Consider the following 9,867-nt stretch of genomic DNA (forward strand, 5'->3'; position numbering starts at 1 on the left):
ACGAAGCCACACCGGATTCTCATCCCGATGGCGGATTGAATCCTTTCAGTTTATAAGTTCTACCTCTTGAGTTCCTTCTAGTGGCCTACCCTCATGCACTGCGTCATAGATATATGACAGTGGCACAATGTCCATACATGTGCAGAGGTGCACTCGTTATGAGTGACTAAGTGGCCGGGATCCGACGGAGAAAGCGCCATCTTAAATCACTAAGTGATTATTTAACGAGTGCACCTCTGCACATATATGGACATTGTGCCACTGTCATACATCTATGACGCAGTGCATGAGGGTAGACCACTGGAGGGAACCCAAGAGGTGGAACTTAAACTGAGAGGATTCAATCCGACATCGGGACGATAATCCGGTGTGGCTTAGTGGATAGATCGTCAGCATGTAGAACTGAAAACCCGGTTTCAAATCTCCGTGCCGGAGAGAATTTTTCTCTGTTCCACTTATCCTTCATCCTATGATGACGCAGAATTTTTGCACGGAAATATCATATGTACGTCGGTACAACGTAATAGTATAGATCAGTGGCCGGCAGATGCTGCAGTTATGACGTAAGAGCCAGTCAGGCCTCAAGAGCTTGGAAGAGCGAGCAGTTCAGTCGTATTACTGTTATCACGCACCAGCGCAGTGGCGTCAGTGCAGCAATGATACGACAGTTCTTGGAGATAAATTGATGGAATCACATTCCTGTATTTTGCTAGGGAATAACTACTCTGCGGTCATGATGGCAACATTCTTGGCAAATTCCCCGTCATTAAAAGAACGCATGTTCTTTGCAATGGCTAGTGAAATCCTATATCTTAAGCCTTAAGCTTACCATTGATTCACTTACAGTGTGTTCCCTAGCTTCACTTAAAAATTTACCTTTCAATTGCTGCACTAGTACTTGTCGATAATCATTTGTGTGGCATAGAGAATAATGGCATTGTACATTGAATTTCTTTACATGCTGAAACAGCTTGCCACAAATCAAACACTTCGCCATGCCTCCATACTCCATAACACAGTTTGATCTCGACAAAGCATTTAACTTGGGCAAGGTAGTAACACAAAGTGATGGTGTGTTTCAAAAGTTGAAATATACTTTGCATACTACTCACCAAGTTAGGGCCTATATAGTTCAATCTGTATATTGTGTAGGAAAAGTCTGTTAAAAACACTTGAACTGTTTTCAAGTTTCCGAGTAGACAAAGTGTTGTAGTAGGCCTACTGCTTAAATTGTTTATTTCTATATTTGTATATTTATAGCAGTTTCGGAGCCTCATTTACATAATGCGAACTCTTCTGCAGCTGGCTGTATTATGAATTTCATATTATTATAAGTATATTAAATTTGATTACAAACCAAAATATTTTGTTACATTGATTTATCACGGATGTACAGTTTTGTTTTCGTACAAATGTATTGTAATTGTGCTGTTCCCATACTACCTCAGATGAATGGATCGCGCTGTCAGTGCATAGGCGCCGTACCACCACTGTTCAGTTGAACCTTCTCTCCTCGCTGTGCTCAGTATGCAGAGATTGCCGAGCAAAGAGCGTGGCGGCTCCGCGGTATGACGTCACAGAGCACGGAACATGCCGGTCACTGGTATAGATTAATGAGGTTTTTTAAGGCTTTTATTAATCTAAATTAAAATAATTTCAAATTAAAGCAGACGTGCTGAGTAATAATGAAATAGACGGAACAGACATGCAGACCTGATCGTCCTTCGGGCCCGAGAGGACCAGTACTCCGCTCCGGAGCTTCCTCTTTGTGTTCCATTACAATTTTTCTTCTCTCGTCTAATTATTAATTCATGGCGGCCTCTTTTCGCTACTTTTCTCTATTATTTCCATCCTCCAATTTTTATTTTCCCGTCATAACTCTCCTTTTTAATTTATACATTTTGTATTCCCCCTGATTATCTCAACTAGTTTACCAGCACCGGAGAAAAAGAAACTCTGTACTGCGCGCTTTCTCTCTACCGAAAATGTTTCTTCACTCCGGCGCAAACCGTGGCTGGGCGCACATTTATCCAGCAAAACTTTGCTGAAAACATAAACGTTTTCCTGAAACCTAAAACAATTTTGTTTTCCCATAAAGCACTTTACTTTACAACGTTTTTGTTTCGTATTTGCTTTTTCCGAAAATATTAGGGTAATGAAAGACAGTGTGCTTAAATGCGACAGGCTCATGTCAGTAGATTTACTGGCATGTAAAGAACTCCTGCGGGACAAAATTCCGGCACACCGGCGACGTTGATATAACCTCGGCAGTTACAAGCGTCGTTAAATAAAACATAGCCTAACTTTGTATGAAAGACAAGAAGCAGAAACAGAAATCACTCTAGCAATGGCAGTGAAGGATGATGTGGTTGTAGTGTGGAAAATGCTTGTGCAGAAGACAGAGACAAACGTTTGTGAGTGTATCCAATAAATGGGAACTAAGTGAAGAAAACACTTTGCAGAACTTTACCTTTGACGAACTACGGAGTGATGATAATAAATTCCGTAATTTTACAAGAATATTTGTAAATACATTTGATTATATGTTAAATGCGATTAATGACAAAAAAGAAAATCGTCGTTGTTCATGCAATAACTTACTCCTGTGTGACAAATTTATCGATTTTCAGATTTTTGCTCTATTAAATAACTTAAATAGTGATACAGCAAATAATAAAATCTCCTATATGTAATTATATTTCTTTCTTTCGAAAATGTAAGAATTCACAATCCCTTATGTACGGCTGCCATAGGATGAATAAATGTGTTTTTTCTTCCTACTGAAAAATTGTATATTTTGCACATAGGAGTTATTGCAGGAACAACGACGAAATGTAACTCTAGGTTTTGTGGAATTAGAACCTATTCTACCAATACAAGGACTGTTTGTTACTTGAATGGTAACTAATTTATTATAGGCTATTTAAAATAAATATATTTCGCTGTAATTCAGTCATTCTCAACGGGGGGCGGCGGTCTCATAGGAATCCGAAGAGCAGGTAATGGGGGCCGCGAACAGGAAGAATAATAATAACAATAATAATTATCTTATAAGGTGTTCTATGAAAATGTAAACAGATATTAAATATCGCATGACTATGTTCTACATTTTACGCTACATCTTAGCCATTGAGTCGCAGTAAAGTAATGCGAGGAAAAGAGAGACCTCATCGTCAAAAGCATGACAAACACAGCTCTATAAACCAGTATTTTTCAACAATGTCCACCGCTGTAAGGTAATGGTTAGTGTGTCTGAACATGCTTGTCCGGATTCAAATCCTGGCTGGGACAAGTTACCTGGTCGGTTTTTTTCCGAGGTTTTCCCTCAACCAGTTGAAGCAAATTTTCTGGGTAAACTTTCGGCGTTGGACCTCGAACTCATTTTGCCACCATTAATTCAAACGCAATTGTCATCATTACCATAGCCCGGGTTAAGTTCATGGTGCAACGTGTTGTATACATACAAGAGCGTGACATTTTGGCGACAAAATCATTCACAGAACAGCAGTGGTAAGGACAATAAGCCTCATGTACAGTGCAAGTCTTCGGGTCCCTCCTCTGTAAAAAAAAGAATTAACATTTTTTGATGATGAGCAGGCTTCGGCCTAGGGACACAGAGTAACCAGTATGAGGTTTAGAGTACACGGGGTATAAATGACGTCATGACCCGTGTGGAGGGGTGACTGCAAACTGCAACAGCACAAGTGGGGCCGTAATGTGCATTACCGTTGTGTGTATTGCTGCTTGGCTGCGGTACGTGTAGGCTAACAGGCTTCGGCGTAGGGACACCTGAGTAAAGGTTACAACTCACGTTAATACTTTAATGATAGACATTTATTGCCTAAACTACGAATGTACTGTATATACTGCATCTGTACAGATGAAATATATTTTGTGCCGAACTGTGACGACTGTTTACATGTTGAGACACGACCAAAACAACACTATCGCCCGTCCGTTCTGAACTTCATGTATTTCTGTGCCCAGGACCGAAGCCTGATGATGAGGCTCCTCTTTTTCTCACATTACTTGAGTGCGACTTGAACCATCTATTTTGGAGTTGGACAATCAAACGGAAAGAGTGCGACAACTTTTCTAATTGATCCCAACAATGAACGGAAAGCAGATAAATTCATTTTATTGCCCTTCCTATTTCATTATGCTTTAAAGGAAATATGTTGCTTTTGTTAGGAAAGAGGAGAGGAACTTCGTAATCTTTTATTTTGCAATCTTAGCACATGTTCAGACCATTTCATTATTATTATTATTATTATTATTATTATTATTATTATTATTATTATTATTATTATTATTATTATTATTATCATTATCATTATCATTATTATTATTATCATTATTATTATTATTATTATTATTATTATTATTACTATTACTTTCTTTGCGGGCACCATTAACTGCTCTTCGGCCCCAGGTTGAGAATCACTGCTATAATTATATATAAAATAATAATAATAATAATAATAATAATAATGCAGTATTACTATTATTATTATTATTATTATTATTATTATTATTATTATTATTACTATTTTGAAACTCGTAATTCTAAACAAAAATAGATTGATTATTTAGTCCATACAAACACTCGGTGTATTAACAGATAAAATGTTCCCAAGGATTGCTTGTTTGGAGCATATGAACATTTATTTATCCTTTAAGAGGAATGTGAGGACGCTGGTGAGGTGACGTTACTCGAAGTTGTCATAATTTCTTCATTTTCCTGTTCATCCATGTAGGCATTAAGCAAACAATGCACTTTTAACTTAAACTCGCGTTGGCGTCTGGTAGACAGCTTTTCCAAATCTGGCAATAAACTTTCAAAAAATTTCCTGTTCGCGCTAACTGGTTCTGCCGGCTGTGGCTCACTTATAGATTTCAAGAAGTGGATCACTGGATCTGCTACCATTTCACTTGCTGTCATTTTCCTTTTCTTTCTTGCAATTTGAGACTTTGCTTGGAGTCCTTGGGCTTCTGAAGCAGGAAATGGGCGATCAGAAATGTCGTTAGGTGATGTAACAGAAGGGATAGCTTTATCTTCAATGGACTCATTAATTTCCTCTTCATTCATCTCAGAATCATTTTTATCAGCAGAATCGCCCTCAACCATTGCATTGCTTTTTGACTGTCGATGTTGTCCAATGAAATTTCCTAGGAAGGACATACTGTCTGCCAAGTACCATTTTTTCTTGTTTTGAGCTGCTGAACCACTGGGTAGATCTCTAATTTTTTTCACCTCTCTCAAATATCTTGAATATGAACTTCGTAGAACATTCCATTTTGCTTTACACTCAGCACCTTAAATAAACAATAAACGTTTAATGGAGAAGATTGAAAATTTGTATATAAATTGAAGGGTTCAGAGCCATAGTGGGCCAAGCGCCACATATTAAAAACGCAGGAAACAACTGTTAAAATTAAGTGAATACCATAATTCAATGAAACATATAGCAAGTAATATAAAGTATGAATATTAAAGCTAAATGATATGTCAATCTTCATTAAACTATGGTATTCACTTAACTTTAACCCTTGCTTTCTCCGTTTTAATAAATGGCGCTTGGCCCACTATGGCTCTGAACCCTTCAATTATGACTGAATCTTTTAATTAATTATTAAAATGTATTATGAATACTGCGAGTGACTGATTAGCATTTTATTCATTAATGGTATGAAATTATGCATTAATGAATTCAATATTAGGCTAATATTATTATTCATATAATGCAAGACGTGTATTTGAATGATTAAATGTAGGTTATTTTTTTCAGGTTTTTGGTTATGGTTGAGCATTTTCAGTCTCCGCATTATTATTTTAGAATAGGAAAAATGATTAGTGGAAGCATTGTGATTGAAACGTGCAAAGTTATTTGGGAACAACTTGCTGCTTTACACATGAAGATGCCAACTGTATTATAGACGTTTCAGAAACGTTTTACACTCTTCGGAACCCTCAGAGTTTGAGTGCTATTGGTGTAAAATTGATCAAAATTGAGAGTCCACCACAGTCTGGATCTGCTTATTTCAAAAGCCCTTCCTTCCTTCCTTTTAAACGTTCTTCAGGCAATTGAGTCGGTTAGAGTCGTAACTCACTTGTTCCAAAAACGAAAATTTTCACAAATGAGGGAAAACATTTGAAATATTTGGAGCCCATTTTCTTCACAATGAAGGTTAATAAATGAAAGGGCAATGATTAGAAACTACTTATTCGGATTTGTAACCGTATTTATTTATACAGGAGTAAAAGTTATTTAGCTTTTTAAATTATGGATCATACGAGTTTTGACAATGACTTTTGGATCATGAGTGTTCTGAGAGTACTCCGTTTGGAACATGTCAGTTTAGAAAGTGACGAGTTGGGATCATGAGGGATTTGATACTAACAAATTAAAATATTACACAAGAACATTGCCTCAAGCATATTTTTAAATTCAATGTAAAAGAATAGGTGTCCAATTATTAAATTCTTCACACGAGTACAATTTACGAAATAATATAGCACAATATAAATTGAGGAGTCCAGTCAGAGAGAAGGATGTTACAAATCTTTGAATAGGGAAATTAGATATTCTCAGAACAGTCTGAGAATTTATGGTGGAATATTTTAAATTCCGGTGGGCTAAGCATAACAAGGAATAAGTCTCATTGTTGTAAATTATAAATTAGAATTATACATTTCATTGTTGCAAGGTCTGTCACAAGAGAAAAATTAGTGTATTATAGTCGCGTCGCTCTTATTTCCGGCAGCCAATCAAGTTGCAGATCTACTACATTTAAACGTCTGCGTCTTGTCATTCGCTGCTGCAGACATTATGCGCTTCCTAAGGCTCGATAAATACAGGGTATAATCGTTCACCATTTTTGTTCTTTCGTTTCCGTTTGCAGCAAGCAGACGAAAACTCGATGTGATGTGATGTATATAAACATATGTTTCTGTTCGTTTCTTCCAGTATATTAATGTAGGAATACGACAAAATATAATGCAGAAAGATTGCGTTTATGAAATCCCATTAATGACGAAAATAATGACCCAAAACTTGAAAAAATAACCTAAAATGACATATAGCTTTTAAAAATGAATTAAAACCAGAAAATGGCAAAAAAAATGACAATAAAACGACCTATTTATTATATAGATTTTTAGAATGTGGACGTCACAAATGGGATTTATAAACAAACGAACAATGTTTCCGACACAAGGCAAAAAAGATTACGGTCATCAGAATCCGGCCCTGGTAATGAAGTACCGTCATTTTCCATAACTATGGTCCTGGAACATAACTATGGTCCATTCAAATTTTGTACTCCATAACGTAGTACCTCGTTTATCTATATTTTTGCTGTACTGTAGCTTGAAGTCAAGTCACTGCAGCTGTCTACGAAAGGCTTATGTTACTTCTACACTGTTCTTTGAACAGTTGTGTTCCAGGACCATAGTTATGGGAAATGACGGTACCAATCTCAAACAGAAGATTGACTACAGCCTTAACTGTCCGTGAAAAATTTACAAAATTCTTCACTTCACAAGAAGGTGCTATTCCTTGGCAAGGTACTAGGTATGTCTACACAATTGAATGACTCTGTAATGAAGCTTTAGTCTAGTTAATTTATAAACAAACATTGCTGATTTACTTCCATAAAAATCACAATAAATTTAAATTTGACCCTCATGAATACCATACGAGACAAAACTACAATTTCTTTCTAAACACCCCCAAATGCCACACAACTGCTGGATTAAAACACAGCAGAAATTTTGGACCCAGAATATATAATGCATTAATTAGATCTTACCCTGAACTAAGTACACTGAACACACATAAATTTATGAAACAAATTAGATTAATTATTTGTTTTGTATTTCTTTTAAACTAATTGAGTTTAAAATTATAATCTATTACTCGTGTAATTTGTATTCTCTATATTTGTATATGCCACTACATGGTCTGCATTTTACTATATATTAATATTATTGTGCTTAATTAAAACTCTTAATTTTATATAACTAGACTGAACTGCGCCCGAGTACAAGCTTGTGCTCTTTCAGGCTGCAATTCCTAATGTAGTGTAAACCTTGTGCATTAAATAAATAAAGTTGAAATTTGAAGTTAAAATGCTGCTTTGCTCATTTGAAGCTTTAGGACGTAAAACATACTAATAATTTCCCACATCATATGAACATATTTAGAGGGATGAAGAGAAGTGTACTATCACCGTAACACAAACAATAGATATACGAACAAATATCGAGCCTCATTAAATGAGGCAGTAGAGCAAGTGGATAGCTTCAAATACTTGGAGTGTACTATAAGCAGTAACATGAGCTGCTGCCAAGAAGTCAAAAGAAGGATAGCAATGGTCAATGAAGCTTTTAATAGAAAAAGAAGCATCTTCTGCGGACCTTTGGAGAAAGAACTAAGGAATAGACTAGTGAAGTGCTTTGTGTGGAGTGTAGGATTGTATGGGGCAGAAACGTGGACATTACGACGAAGTGAAGAGAAGCGAATAGAAGCATTTGAAATGTGGATATGGAGAAGGATGGAGCGTATGAAATGGACAGACAGAATAAGAAACGAAGCTGTGTTGGAAAGAGTGGGTGGAAAAAGACTGATGCTGAAACTGATGAGGAAGAGGAAAAGGAATTAGATGGGTCACTGGTTGAGAAGAAACTGCCTTCTGAAGGATGCACTGGAAGGAATGATGAACGGGAGAGGAGTTCGGGGCGGAAAATGTATCAGTTGATAGACGACATTAAGATATATGGATCATATGAGGAGACAAAGGGGAAGGCAGAAAATAGGAAGGACTGGAGAATGCTGGGTTTGCAGTGAAAGACCTGCCCTTGGACAGAAGACTATGAATGAATGAATTGTGCAGTTTATCCAGTTTCTGTAGTGTAAATAACTCATAGGACTCATTTAAGCTAAACCAGGTATTCAATATTACTTGGAAAACGTAGTGTATTTGGTTTTATATAGCCTACTTCCATGAAAATATGTCTAGGAAAACTGCATGTCAGTTAGACTATAGGTAATAAATAATAAAATAACCATTTACTTACTTGTAACACCATGTATTTCATTTGCCACTTCTTGCCACAATTGTTCGATCACATTCTTGTTATGGTGATCTCTTAATGTATAATTGTAAATTGAAGGCCTCTGTTCCACCAGGACAATTAATTTTTCAGCATCTATATCCATAGTCACTAAAATTTACTCATTCACTCAAGACACTACTATAACTGCTGTAATAATTTCACACCACACACCACATCAAACCTTGTCGACAGGGACACCTGCATATTGAAAGCGCATGCGCAGGACTACATGTTTTGCCTTCAAACAAGGATCAGTCTTTGTGCTACGAGTATTCCCAGCTCTGCTCAGACTTGCTGTATTCTGCTGCACAGCGTTTTTGCTTTTTGCTCAGTCATGTTTAAACTTGCTTAATCATGCTGTACAGCTTGCTAGTGAGTGTGCGGCATTCCTATCTTAACCTTGAAGTGACGCGTGACGACTGGGTCCGTTCCCGACAGTGGTATGTGACTGCACATTGAGCTATTTAATTATATATTATGTTCTGCTGAGTGTTGCCTAAATTAAATCGGTTTGAATAATTCCACCTTCAATTCCACCGTTGGCTTATTTTTAAAACCTCGTATCTGCATTAGAAGATATTGTACAAGAGAGCGAAATAACTTCTTTATTCTTTTTACTGCCGAGGCAATTGGTTTACCGAGCTATTTTTTTTTTATGTTTTCGGACTCATTATTATAACTTCTTAAGACAAATTTAATGCATTTTTCATTTATTCATTTGTTTAAGTTTTATTTGAAGAACAACAATG

The 9,867-nt window shown here is 36.6% G+C and overlaps 1 protein-coding gene across 1 annotated transcript; it reads right to left on the minus strand.

Annotated features, from left to right (window-relative positions):
• Nucleotides 1–4,565: 4,565 nt before the first annotated feature.
• On the minus strand, nucleotides 4,566–9,512 carry LOC138697113 (uncharacterized). The gene is made up of 2 exons (XM_069822700.1): nucleotides 9,080–9,512; nucleotides 4,566–5,316 (listed from the first exon to the last, which is right to left on the minus strand). Exons 1-2 carry the CDS (start codon nucleotides 9,219–9,221, stop codon nucleotides 4,676–4,678), a joined length of 783 nt encoding a protein of 260 aa, XP_069678801.1. The 5' UTR covers nucleotides 9,222–9,512; the 3' UTR covers nucleotides 4,566–4,675.
• Between the last annotated feature and the right edge of the window lie 355 nt (nucleotides 9,513–9,867).

Source organism: Periplaneta americana, chromosome 3 (assembly GCF_040183065.1).
Source record: "Periplaneta americana isolate PAMFEO1 chromosome 3, P.americana_PAMFEO1_priV1, whole genome shotgun sequence".
NCBI lineage: Eukaryota > Metazoa > Arthropoda > Insecta > Blattodea > Blattidae > Periplaneta > Periplaneta americana.